At 61.2% G+C, this 12,764-nt stretch overlaps 2 protein-coding genes across 7 annotated transcripts; both read left to right on the top strand.

The window, feature by feature from the left end:
• The first annotated feature begins 203 nt into the window (after window positions 1-203).
• TXLNA (taxilin alpha) lies at window positions 204-8,929 on the top strand. 2 transcript variants are annotated; one of them, XM_074850758.1, is made up of 11 exons: window positions 204-474; window positions 1,940-2,091; window positions 3,173-3,511; window positions 3,981-4,072; window positions 5,050-5,220; window positions 5,537-5,731; window positions 5,912-6,031; window positions 6,267-6,341; window positions 6,851-6,943; window positions 7,365-7,460; window positions 7,792-8,929. In XM_074850758.1, exons 2-11 carry the CDS (start codon window positions 1,974-1,976, stop codon window positions 8,140-8,142), a joined length of 1,650 nt encoding a protein of 549 aa, XP_074706859.1. In that variant the 5' UTR covers window positions 204-474; window positions 1,940-1,973; the 3' UTR covers window positions 8,143-8,929. The 2 variants fall into 2 exon arrangements, with proteins under 2 accessions (XP_074706859.1, XP_074706858.1); XM_074850757.1 differs by having other exon boundaries at window positions 1,940-2,187.
• A 1,512-nt stretch (window positions 8,930-10,441) lies between these two features.
• CCDC28B (coiled-coil domain containing 28B) lies at window positions 10,442-12,749 on the top strand. Of its 5 annotated transcripts, none has more exons than XM_074850792.1 (6): window positions 10,442-10,511; window positions 11,575-11,770; window positions 11,866-12,023; window positions 12,099-12,253; window positions 12,358-12,380; window positions 12,544-12,749. In XM_074850792.1, exons 2-6 carry the CDS (start codon window positions 11,616-11,618, stop codon window positions 12,593-12,595), a joined length of 543 nt encoding a protein of 180 aa, XP_074706893.1. In that variant the 5' UTR covers window positions 10,442-10,511; window positions 11,575-11,615; the 3' UTR covers window positions 12,596-12,749. The 5 variants fall into 5 exon arrangements, with proteins under 5 accessions (XP_074706893.1, XP_074706892.1, XP_074706890.1 ...); XM_074850791.1 differs by having other exon boundaries at window positions 10,494-10,511; window positions 11,181-11,770; XM_074850789.1 differs by lacking the exon at window positions 10,442-10,511 and adding an exon at window positions 10,535-10,947.
• The last annotated feature ends 15 nt before the right edge of the window (window positions 12,750-12,764 follow it).

Here is a 12,764-nt window from a genome sequence, read left to right as displayed (position 1 = left end):
GGACCCCCGGGGGGCGGGGCTAAGGGCGGGGTCCCCACGCGGGGCACGCTGGGAGCTGTAGTTCTCCGGGTGGGCAGCTCCCCGCCGCGCGCAGAGCATGCCGGGAGCTGTAGTCCGCGCCGCCTGCCCGCAGCTTCCCCCCGCTCCTTCCCGGCAGCCCCCGCGCCGCACCGGCGCTGATTGGGCGGCGGAGCCGCTCGGCGCATGCGCGGTGCCGCCCGCGGGGAGGCCCGGCCCGGAGCCGCTGCCCTCGGCGCGGAGGCCGGCGGGACGGTGCGGAGCCGGGCGGGGCGTCGCGGGCAGCGCTACCGGTACCGGCACCGGCGAGGCCGCGCCGCGCGGGGAGGGGGAAGCTCCGTCCTCCCTCCCCTCCCCCTTCCCTCTGATGTACCGGGGTGCCGCCGGGTCCTGCGCGCTGATTGGCTGAGGAGAGAGGGGAGACCTGCGTCAGACCGCGGGAGCTGACGTCACGGGGTGCGTGCGTGACGTCACTGCGGTGCTGGGGGGGGGCGCGTGTCTCTGCTTTTAACGTCACGGGGGTGAAGGCGGCGATAGGAACGGGGCCGGGGCCGCGCCGGGGGCACTGATGGGGGCAGGGTGGGAGCGCTAGAGCGGGGGGTACCGGGGGGGGGGGTGGGGACCGGCGGGGCACGGGGACACGGCCGGGAGGTCGGTGTTAATTAGGGACAAGGCAAAGATATTAATGAGGGAGGTGGGGCAGGAGCAGGGGCATTGGCTGGGGCGGGGGGGGCAGGGAGAGGGTTTTGTCCGGGTCAGGGGTGTCAGTGTCAAGGGCAGGGGCTGCTGAGGAGGCGGCGTCAGGGTGACGGGCTGGGGGAGAGGGGGAGGGCAGGAGGCTGCGAGGGGAGCCAGGGTGCGGCCGAGGGGCCGAGGCAGGGTCAGGGCAGCAGCCTCTCCCCCAGAGCTGGGGTGCGGGGGGGGCTGCGGGACCGGTTATCGCCTGCCGGAGCCTCGGGAAGCGCACGGGAGTTGCGCTATTTACAGCAGAGGAGGAAAAAGAGCGCCGGAGGCTGTGGGGCATGTGTGCGGCGTGAAAGGTGCTGCCAGGCCCGCCGTGGGAGGGGGCACGGCCTCCAGCCTGCACGTGGGTGGATGACACATGTGCTTGGCTGCTGCCGCTGCTAATTTTCTGTTGCGTTTTTTCCTTCGTAAGCCCTGTCCTGGGCTGTTCTCTGAGGAAAGGCCAAGGTCTCAGCGTAACTGCTGCAAAACGGCAGGAAAAGCTGTTCTCTGCTTCTCGTGGAGCAATCTCTTGCCTCTAGACTAGGAGCATCGGCTGCTCCTGCTCCGTAATTAGCGTCATAACTAGAGCAGAGGGTGCGGGTGGGAAGGGTGAGAACGTACGTACCCTGTGGAGGGAGAGGGGGTGAGGAGAGAGGAGCTAAGATTTGGCCTCCGTCTGCTCAGCTGGCTCGTGGCGATGCTGGTTGATCTTTTCAGTGCCGAGCACCGGCTCTGCCAGGGAGCCATGGGCTTTCCTCAGCTGGGTACGTGCTTTTAGTAGGTGTTGACCTTTCTCTGGGTCCCCTGCCGCAGGGGTTTCTCTGTCAGCGTGCACAGACCGCTCTGAGTTTTGAAAATTCCAAGAGTAAAACACAGGGGGGGTGAGGGGGAAGGACAGCCAGGGCTGAGAAGGTTGTGCCCAGCAGATCAGGAAAGCTGTGAGCCGGGAGAGGCTGCCTTGCTCTAGGAGGAGCTGCTCCCAGCTCTCCTCAGCTGGAAGAGGAGTTACCCTGATACGGAGATCTTTGCGGTGAGGTGCAAGTCAAAAATGAAATGATGCTTTCCTCAGCACGGAGCTGCAGGTGGCAGCCTCTGCCGAGAACAAGGTCCTTCCCAGTCCAGGTTGATGACTCCTAAAATCCTCCAAATGGTTACTTCTTAAAATTAAGAATAGTTGCTGTTTCTCTTTCTCCAGGGTTTGTCAAGACTGAGCGGGGGGAAAGATCGCAATGAAGAACCAAGGTGGGGAGACCAAAGCAGCCCCGCGGCCTGCGAGCTCTTCCAAAATGAGCAGCGGTCTGGTGCTGGAGGAAGGCGACTCGCCGGAGGCCGCAGCACCCCTGGAAGGTGGGGAGTCCCCAGGGCCTGGGGCACGCCGGGCCCTGCCCACGGCTGCTGGCAGCGCCGACAGCCCGAGCAGCGAGGCGCAGGAAATGTGTGAGGGTGGGTTTTGAGCCTGGAAAGAGCCAGGGTGCTGCTGTCTCTCTATGAGCTTGGGCCGCTGGATCCAGCTCTTTTTACTCGTATCAGAGCAGCTGTGATTTCTGGGGCAGAAAATCCTTGTTTCTTCCTATTTCTGTGTGCGTACAGTTCTGAAGTAGTTACCGTTTCCTGACCAAAACGTGGAGTTGGTTCTCACCTGAAAATGATGGATTGTTTATCGTTGCTTAGACCTTAAGGGTCTGATTCAGAAAATGTCAGACAACTCTTTCCTTGGGGCAGCGTTACGTTGAGTTACCTGCCCTGTTACTGGCACTTCATCAAGATTATTCTCCGGAAGACAAAAACCAGGTCTAGTCGAGTAGGTGCTTGGTTAAAATGAATCCTGCTGTGTGTTCTGAGGCTTAGTAAATGTGGGATGTAGGAAATGCACAGTGAGTAGTTTAATAACCAACTGCTGTAAGTCTCTGATTCGGAGGAACTTTGGACGCAAAGAAGTGTGCTGGAGGATGCGTTGCCTGCTCTTTCCCCAAGTGTCCGCTGTTGGGGACAAGACACGTTTGATCCGAGACAGTACAGCTGCTCTTATATGTGAGGAGAGAGGCTAACTCAGGTTTAAAAATCTATTGTGATGTAAAAAAGCCTGGCTCTGGGGGCGTTAGCAGGCGTTTCTTACGAGGGAAAGCTCACGCACAACCCGCTTTCATTAAAGGATGGTGGGGAGAGGGGGGAATTTTTTGCTCTTGACAGATGTCAGGGGCTTGGTCGTGCTCTCATGATCAAAAGAGAGGCTGTTCGGAATGCACCCCATTGTCAGGGCGCCTGGCTGGGGACGCACCACAACAAAGCGGCTTATGTTGCTGGAAGTTGAGGCAGCCTTGGTGCGGTGGGGTGCTCGGGAAACCTCCCCTCTGCCCTGGGTTTAGAGACACCAGAGAATCGACGGCGTGGGGGAAGTCTCAGGCTTTTGTGTTCCCCTCTCCCACAGCTCCTCTGGCGCAGGAGGACACCAAGTCTGCGCGACCTGCCGTGCGTGACGTCTCCGAAGAGCTAAGCAGGCAGCTCGAGGACATCTTGAACACGTACTGTGTGGATGCCAGCCAGGAGGGCCCCGGCGAGGACGGCGGGCAGAGCGAGCCCCCCGAGCCGGAAGAAGCCGAGAAGTGTCGTAGCGAGTCCCCGCGGAACGGTGACCAGGAGACGGGCGGCCCCGAGATGAACGGGGAGAAGGAAAGCACGAAGGGGAGCGAAGAGTTTCGACCCGGCGAGGAGTGCGGGGAGCGGGATCAGAAGAAGGCTCAGGAAAAGAAGAAAGCCAAGGGCCTAGGTGAGGGGTTCCCTGCTCTGGTTGTGCCGCCAGCCTGAGAACTTCCGGGCAGACGTGGATTTTGTGCTGCATGAGTCGCCCTCGGTGCAGTAACCGCCTCGGGGTCGGGATGTGCAGCAGCGTTTGGGATCGTGTTTTGTGGTATGTGAGGAAACGTACCGGGTGCTGCAAAGGCCCTGACTGCTCTGGGTGCTGCTGCAGCCTCTGAATCCTGTGGCTTTCTCTCCTGCTGGCCCCAGTTCTCTCTAGCCAGCCCAGTGGTGGTTTCCCGCTCTGAAAACCAGGTCTCTCCCCAACTGCTTCAGTTGTTCACCCACGAGACGCGGTGAAATCCGTGGGGCAGAGCCCTGAGGAGGTGCTGGCCCAGGGCTGTGAGACCTGGTTTGTCTCTCCTCTCTTTGCCCTTATGAGCCAGAACTCTCTGTAAGCGATTTTATTTCATTTATTTTAATGCTGTGTCTCATTCCAGGCAAAGAAATCACTTTGCTGATGCAGACGCTGAACACCCTGAGCACGCCAGAGGAGAAACTAGCAGCGCTGTGCAAGAAATACGCTGAGCTGGTGAGTGCTCGTTTCTTGGTTCCGGGCTGTGGGAGGACACTGCAGCAGAGCTGCTTCAGGAGGCAGAAGGTGGCTGTTGATTTATTTTTTTTTTCTTGATGTTGAGAGGATAGTCCAGGAACATCTGTGAGACTTTGCAGTGTATGTCCTGGGATCTCTGCAGTGCTGGATACCCAAATATTAGAGGGTAGATGTTGCTTGGTCCAGCCAGGTGTTGTTGTTTGCAGAAGTGTGAGCATAGACAGAAGTATTTTTGGCAAATCTGCGTGTGAGTGGATTTCAGACCCGTTTTCTCTCTGCTCACCTAACGTGGGAGCTGCATCTCTCGCCCGTCCTGTCCCAGGAGCGTACGGTGGCCGGGTCTGTTCCGCTGAGCTCTCTGCAGGCAGGGCTGAGCTGGGAGCTGGCAGGCCCAGCTGAGACCACACCGATTCCTCCACCATTCCACCGCTCAGTCACTGCATTCCTGTTGATAATTTCCTAGCAAGAAACATGTGTTTGGCAGAGTCACCACGCTGCTACGTGCGTGCGTTCGGCCATCCAACGCACACAGAGTCTGATGCCACATTTACCCGGAGCTAGTTCTAGGCGCGGATCTAGTTCTGTGCGTGGATCTGGTGCAGGGGAGAGGTGTCGGGCTGTCTCTGCGGGGCCCGAGTGCACGTGTGGGGGTTTCCCTGTGCTCAGAGCTCCGCTCCATTTGAGCGACGTGCGTGTGGAGGTGCTGGATGAACGCACAAGTCTTTCAGATTCCAGCAGGACAGGAATTCAGGAAGGGGAAAAGCCCTGTCCAGGGGGGCCTGGGCTCAGCATCAGCCCCGCTCTGCTCAGAAGTGGCATCTTTTGGGTTATGAAGCTCTCGTCCTCCTCTCAGAGCACAGAGAGCGCTGCTTAGATCCCCGTGTCCCCTCGTTGGGGCACAGCATATTGCCCCGGTCTGTCTTGCTGCCTCTGTGCCCTTTGCTGCCCTGTCCTAGCTGGAAGAGCACCGTAACTCCCAGAAACAGATGAAGATCTTGCAGAAGAAGCAGACGCAGCTGGTGCAAGAGAAGGACCACCTGCAGAGCGAGCACAGCAAGGCCATCCTGGCCCGCAGCAAACTGGAGAGCCTGTGCCGCGAGCTCCAGAGACACAACCGCACCCTCAAGGCAAGTGTCTCCCGGGCACAATTCCAGGAGCTGCTTCATCCCGAGCGCTTGGATCGCTTGCTGTGAGCCATTTTGGCAAAGTTACCTTTACCAGTGATTGCCCACAATCTACCATCCAGGGCAGTGCTTTTGTTTTGCTGTTAAGCCATCATTATCCACCGTGCCTGAGTGTTATTTTGGGGTATATTCAGTGGAGAAAGGGAGGGGAAAGGCCCCAAGTCCCTTCCTGAAGCAACAGTGGGAGGCTGGGTGGGTTTGCTCACCTGCCCAGCACGGAGGCTGCCACGTCCCTGCTCTCTCTGCCCTCCTCATGCAGGAGGAGGGTGTCCAGCGTGCGCGGGAGGAAGAGGAGAAGCGAAAGGAGGTGACGTCCCACTTCCAGGTGACGCTGAACGACATCCAGCTGCAGATGGAGCAGCACAACGAGAGGAACTCCAAGCTGCGCCAGGAGAACATGGAGCTGGCGGAGCGGCTCAAGAAGCTCATCGAGCAGTACGAGCTGCGGGAGGAGGTGGGTCAGGCCTGGGGCGGGGCTGCGCTGGCGCAGCCGTTCTGCCCCGTGAAGCGAGTTTCTGCTGTCGGGGAGGGGGGAGAAGGGGCCTCCGGGCTCTGGGATCTTCCCCCGGGGTCGCTGCCTGGGCAGGAGGGACCGAGCCGAGCATGTCAGTGAGTGGTGGCGTTCCCTCGGCAGCACATCGATAAGGTGTTCAAACACAAGGACCTGCAGCAGCAGCTGGTGGACGCCAAGCTTCAGCAGGCGCAGGAGATGCTGAAGGAGGCAGAGGAGAGACACCAGCGAGAGAAGGACTTTGTAAGTCTCGGAGCAGTTCTCTAGGGGTTGCCAAGCACTTTGCTTTTTTGCCTTGTTCCTCTGCGGGGGCTTGTTACTGCTGGATCCGGGAGTGCAGAGCCCAAATGGGAGCGGGGCTGGAGCCCTGCTCTGCTCTCTGTGTTCCTCCCAGCCCGCTCCTGTCTCCAGGCCCAGTGCCAGCCATGCAGGGGCACGTTGAGATGGCAGCCAGGTAACTGCTTTTGCTCTTCCCCAGCTGCTGAAGGAAGCTGTGGAATCGCAGAGGATGTGTGAGCTGATGAAGCAGCAGGAGACCCATCTCAAGCAGCAGGTGAGGTTCCTGGGCCATGTGCTCAGCCTGGTTCTTTCTTTGTTTTTTTCCCTTCCTCCTTAAGGAGGGAACAACCCAAAGTTCTTTAATCTGGAAAACACAGGGGCAGGATTGCTCCTGGGTTTGGTATTGGTGAGCCTGTGTCAGCACGGTGTGAGCTGAGACTCACTTCAGGGAAAAAGGGGTTTTAGTTTTTACCAGCGCAGTTCCCCGTGCGGGGAGCAGTCGTGTGATCGTACCTCGCTGACCCAGACCCAGCAACTGCCTCCTGCCAGGGCCAGGAGATATTTGCAGAACACGCCACTCTCTGAGGATGTTTCCCCTAGGAAAGAATTTTCCACATTCCCCGGTACCTAATGTTGGCAGAGCAGCTTCATGCTGCCAGTTTGTTTGTTGGAAAGTCCAGTCACAAGATCAGTTCTTGGCTGCCGTTTCCCCTCTCCTGAGGCAGGCTGTCAGGAGGTGTCACAGTGAGCACTGAGGAGCTGTAACCCTGTCTCTCCTCGCAGCTGGCTCTCTACACCGAGAAGTTTGAAGAATTCCAGAACACCCTTTCCAAAAGCAGTGAAGTCTTCACAACATTTAAACAGGAGATGGAGAAGGTGGGTAACACTTCTGCTGCCCGGCAGAGCTTGTGTGGGCTGGAGGTGCTGCCTGGCTGTCTCTCCTCGATGCTTCTGCGAGCTGGAAGAGCCACAGCTCTGTAATTTCATTTAGTTTTGCTGGTTTTAAAATCAGCCACGAGCTGGCTGCTCGTAGAAGATTGATACTGCCCTTGTGCGGTGACTTCTGCGTCCCACTTGTGTCAGAACAAACCTTGTCTCCTGGCTTGCTGTTACCTGGTCGGTGTTTCCCTCCGGTGAAGCTGACTGCAGCGAGACAAGGAGACGTTTCCCAGCACAGCAGAATCTTGCTGTCTCCGCCGGGAAAGCGGGCGCCCATTTGAGGACACGTGAGATATAACTGACCGCAGCGCTCTGCCTGTGGCTGATTTGTTCCCTTTTTGTCACCGTGATTCCGTAGATGACTAAGAAAATCAAGAAGCTGGAGAAAGAGACCACGATGTACCGCTCTCGCTGGGAGAGCAGCAACAAGGCTCTCTTGGAAATGGCCGAGGAGGTGAGGAGGCTGGGGCGGGCAGCTGGAGCTGAGCGATAGTGGGGGGTTATGTTTTTCCCTTCAGCTCAATTTCCTTCCCTGTACACGGCGGTAGGAGCCCTCTGTGGTAGAAGTGATGGTTAATTAGTGCAGAGGTGTGTGGAAATCAGTCTTGGTGGCTTTTGGCCTCTGTGGGGGCAAAGGAAGAAGCAGTGACCATAGCATCAGGTTCTTTGAATGCCAGATGTTTGCTTGGTCACAAGTATTTTCCCCTTGAGCTTCCCTTTGAGGTTTCATCTCCCTTCCTGCCTCTCCCCGGTGCGGTAGATCTGAACTGCCTCTCTCTTTGCAGAAAACCCTTCGTGACAAAGAGTTAGAGGGGCTTCAGGTGAAAATCCAGCGCTTGGAGAAACTCTGCCGAGCCCTGCAAACGGAACGCAACGACCTCAACAAGAAGGTGCAGGACCTGTGTGCCCACGCACCGCGGGCGGACGCCGACCCGTTGGAGCCTTTGAAAGACCCATCCCGGGACGGCTCCGAGGCGGCGGCGGGAGCTGCTCCGGCAGAGCAGCGCCCGGCTGAGGATTGTCTGCACTCGGGAAAGGCGCCGCACAGCCCGGATCCTGCGGAGAGCTTGGGAGAACTGAGCATAGGAGCCTTGGGGCAGAGCGGGACCGAGGAGGGCACTCGGGGCGCTGACTGAGCCCCGCGTGCGTGGGCAGGGGCGGCGCGAGGGAGGGCGACGGGAATGTTTCCGCACTCGATCAGATGCCCCTCTCCTGGTCCGTGGACAGGCACGAGAGGACAGCCCTCCTGGGAATTTGAGATTTCCTAGTTTAGGGTTTTTTGGAGGGTTTTTAAAATTTTATATATATATATATGATATATATATGATATATAAAATATGTGCAGGGCAACGTACACTTTAAATATGGATGTACATGAAAATTAGAATGACCCACCTCCCTGCGTGTGCGTGAATAACTAATATATGGAGACCCAAGCGATCGTCCCTTTCACTCAGAGACCTTGTCACTGACAGGCAGCGACTGCCCCGAGGCCCCGGCGTGGCCAGGAGCGGGCGCGGGTCTGCCCCGGCGCGGGGACAGCCGCCTGCCTCGCTGCCTCCGCCCTCGCAGCGACGCTCTCGTGGCGAGTGGAAGCCAACGAGCTGAGCCGGGGAGAACCGAAGCGTTTCCCAGCGCTGGATTCTCCCTCCTCTGCCTCGGGCAGGAGGGAGCTCCTGGACTTGCTCTTGTTTTCTTGTGAGCGAACGAGGGTGAAAGAGGCCATTTCCCCTCCTCTGCGTGGGGTTTGTGTATCGAACGGGGACAAAAAGCAGCAGAGAAAGGGGGTGCCCGGTTCACCCCGGCCTCCCACCGGCCCTTTGCTCCTCCCAGAACCTGCCGATGTCTCAGTAGCCTTATGATTCACAGTTGCCTCTTTGCTATACGCACATGTGCACAAGTGTATTAAACAGTTAATCCAAAGGTCTAATTCCCAAGTGTTTTGCACAAGCGCGTGTGATCAGTTGTGCAAGGGCACGGGGAGGTTCCACCTGAGCTCCTCTGCCCCCGTGTCAGGACCTTGGGGCCGAGCGGGTGATCTCGGAGGTGTCCGCGGAGCTGGGCCTGCGCGTGGATAAAACCCGTGTCTGTTCCAGGACCTGCTGCTTCAGCCGGATCCCCGGGACCAGCACAAGGACCGTGCTGTGGGCTGGTCACTCCCGCAGCAGCGGAGCCCCGCGGGCCCTCTGGTGTGGCCGTGCTGGGGCTCCCCCAGCCCCCGCCCTTTCTCCCTCCCCTCTCCGATCGTCTCCCAAGTGCCACTGTGTGCGGGAGGGGGTTTGTGGACAGACGTGGGGCCTGCTGGCACAGGGCGTGGGGGATTTCTCCTCAGTTTCTCAAGACTTCTCGCTATTTCAGGAGACCTCTACTTGCTTGGAAACCTCCTCGCTGCAGCTTCTCTTTACGACAGACTTTATTTTCAGTGTTGCCTTCCTTTTGCTTGAAGCTGAAGCGAGCTGGCCGGAGCCGTTCCTCACAGCGGATGTGTTCAGCTTTGGTTTCTCTTCCAGCAAAGCAGCTGCTCTTGTATCTCCTCTCTGCCGCCGTGCAGTGCCCTCGTGAAGGACCTGCCCCGCTGGCAGGGGAACAGCCCACGGGAGCTGCCTCCACGTCCCCCTTCCCTCCCCGGGGACCCCAGCGAGTTCAGGTCCAATGATGGGCACCCGGCTGCAGCAGAAACAGGGTCGAAAAAGTCTCCACAGAACTGCTGGGACATTCCCTGGAGCTGGACTTTGCTGTCCAGTGTTGCTTCCTCCAGCGCAGGGACGCGTTTGTCTCCGGAAGGAGTCGGCAGAAGCCCCTGAGCGAGCGAATGTAGCTCTGGCCTGGTGGGGCCACCCCGTTCCCAGCAGCCAGGTCGAGTCAGAGCTACAGCCAGCCTCTGGATTTCTTTTCCTGCTCTTTCCATAGAAGAAAAACCTCTTAGAAAGTCATCAAACACCCCTTTTTTCCTTCTTTTCCCTCTTACGGTACAGAGAACCTCTGCGGGGCTGTTGTATGTATCTTCATGTCCAATAGAACTGCACCCAACCTTGCTGCGGCCGCCTCTCTCGTTTCTCGTTCATTAGGTCACATTTGGGAGGGAAGATTTGGGGCACAGGGCCGTGGGGTGGGATTCGGGGGCCCACGCCAGCCTCTGCTGGCCACGGCTTCCCTGGCCCCCAAGGGCTCCCCTGAACTTCCCAGCGGGGCTGGACCCCCCTGCAAGGGGGGAAGGTGGGGTGGGTCTGTCCCTGTGCCCCCCCCGCCCTGGCACAGGGCATCAGCCCCCCCTGCCCTGTGGGTCTTGGTGCATCAAGACTGGTGTCTGCATTGGCTCCAAAATGTCAGAGATTGGCTTAAAGTCCGGTGATGATTTAAAAATAAGCAGCTGCGTTCAGTTCTGTGTTCGCTGCGGGGACGGGACTTGCCTGGGCTCGCCCCTGCGTGAAGGCTGGAGGCTGGTTCCTGCTGAGGCGGATCCCGTGATCGCGCGAGTCCGGTGACGCCGTTGGGGGGACTTGGGGTAAACCGCGGTGGCCTGGGGAGGTGGGAGGTGACCCCAGGTCTGCCAGGGCTCCCCTGGGGAAGGGGACCCTGTCACCCACGCCAGACCCTTGCTGTGCCGACGCGGCTGTGCCTGCTCCATCTGGGCGCGACCGTGGGCCGGATCCTGCCCGCTCCCCGACGAAGCTGAGGCCAGTGCTGCGGTCGGGGCCAGCCCCAGCCATCCTGCACACCCAGCTGGTGTCCGGCAGTGCCACCGCCCTGGGGACACTCCGGAGGAAGTTCCCTTCCCCTTTAAATGCAAATCCCCAGCCCCGGGGCTGCAGGACGGGTGTCCAGTGGGCTCGAGGTGGCCAGTGGGCTCAGGGACAGGTGTCCGGTGGGGTTCGGGGTGTCCGGCGGGCTCGGGGACGCGGCCGGGTTGGCACCGCAGGCCGGACCGGGGCCTGGCGCAGGTCAGTCCCCCCCGCGTGGCCGCGGCGCTCTGGGAGGGCGGCCGGAGGCTGCGGACAAAGGGGCTCTCACATCCCCCGCCGCCAGCCCCGTCCCGCTGCCACGAAGGGCCCCCAGGCTCAGGGCTGGTGCCTGGGGGGTGACGGGTCCCCCCGCAATCTCTGCCTCGCTCTCGCTGAGGGCAGCCAGGGTCACTCCGCCCCAGTGCGTGCGGCTGAAATCCTCTTTTCTGCAGCGCTGGGGAAGACGCTGAAAGCCCAGGCCAGGCCGGCAGCTCCCAGCCGCTGCTCAGGCCCCAGCTTTGCTCCGCACCGCGACGCTCCAGTGCAGCCGCTGGTGCCCGGGAGCGGGGTCCGAGCTCCTGGCTTCAGCCCTCCCGCCGCCGCAGAGCCGCGGTGCAGCCGGTGGAGCCCCGCTGCGGCTCGCCCGTAGCCAGCACGCTGCTCCGCTGAGGGTCCCGGGGCCCCTCCGCTGTGCCACGGGCTGGGGCAGGAGGATTGGCACCGCCCTGAGTGCTGCTCCCTGGGGGGACCCCAATCCCCGCCAGCTCGGGGCAGACGCATCCTCTCCGGGAACGAGAGGCCCCGTGCAGGGAAGGAGCCACCAAAAGCTGCGTCCGTCCCGCGCAGGGTCCCTGCCCCGCGGCTCCGGTGTCCCCGCGCTCTTCAGGATGGAGGACCGGAGGAAGAAGCGGAGCCCCAAGGCCTGCCTGGCCCAGCCGGCGCCCACCGGGGCCCCGCGGCCGCTGCCCCCCAGCAAGAGCACGTCCTTCGCGCTGCCGCTGCCCACCCTGCCCTCGCCCAGGCAGCGCGCCCGGCTCAGGCGGTCAGTGGGGGGTGACCGCCAGCCCCCCCGCGGCCCCTCCGGTGCAGGGGCCCGGCGGGGGCTGGGTGATGCCAACCTCTCTGTTCCCCATGCAGGACGAGCAAGGAGAGGGTGCGGGCGGGCGGCGCGGGGGCGGCGCGGGGGACCCCGCTGCAGCACAGCTTCCTCACCGACGTCTCTGACGTCTGCGAGATGGAGGGAGGGCTGCTCAGCCTCCTCAGCGATTTCCACTCCGGAAAGCTGCAGGCCTTCGGTGAGGGGCTGGGGGGGGCTGGGGTGGGGGGGGCTGGGGGTGGTGGGATGTGACGGCTCCTGCCCGTGGGCGCAGGGAAGGAGTGCTCCTTCGAGCAGCTGGAGCACGTGCGGGAGATGCAGGAGAAGCTGGCGCGTCTCCACTTCGGCCTCGACGTCTGCGTGGAGGAGCTCCCCGAGGAGCAGAAGAAGGCGGCGGCCGACAGGAACCTGGACCAGCTGCTGGCACACGTGAGTGTCACCCCCTTTGCCCTCTGCCCGGCGCTGCTGCCATGGCTGGGATCCCCCCCTGGTGTCCCCATCGGCGCCTCAGCCTCTGCCTTTGCCTCCTGCAGCTGGAGGAGCTCAGCAGCTCCATGTATCCTGGGCCAGGCACGGGACGGGGGCAATGGCGGTGACGCTGGGGGCAGCGATGGCGGTGGCGGTGATGGCGGCGGTGGTGGTGATGGTGGCAGTGGTGGTGAGGGTGGCGGCAGGGGGATGGCGTGTCCCCGCGGTGCTTTCCCTTGACCCACGCTCAGACAGAAGCTGCACCTCGCAGAGAGCCCCGACCCCGAGGACGCGGCGGCCTGACCCTGCGCCCGGCCCGGCGTGGGGGCGGCCGCCACCAGGAGACCCCACGGGAGCCCCACACCGGGGCCACCCCCGCGGAAGGGCCGATGGAGGCGACACCGATCACACAACGCGGGGACAGCGGGGCAGCTCGCGCCCTGCGAGACCAACATCGTTCCACCCCACCCCC

The sequence above is a fragment of the Strix aluco genome, chromosome 26 (assembly GCF_031877795.1).
Source record: "Strix aluco isolate bStrAlu1 chromosome 26, bStrAlu1.hap1, whole genome shotgun sequence".
Lineage (NCBI taxonomy): Eukaryota > Metazoa > Chordata > Aves > Strigiformes > Strigidae > Strix > Strix aluco.
This window is presented reverse-complemented; position numbering and strand designations above follow the sequence as displayed.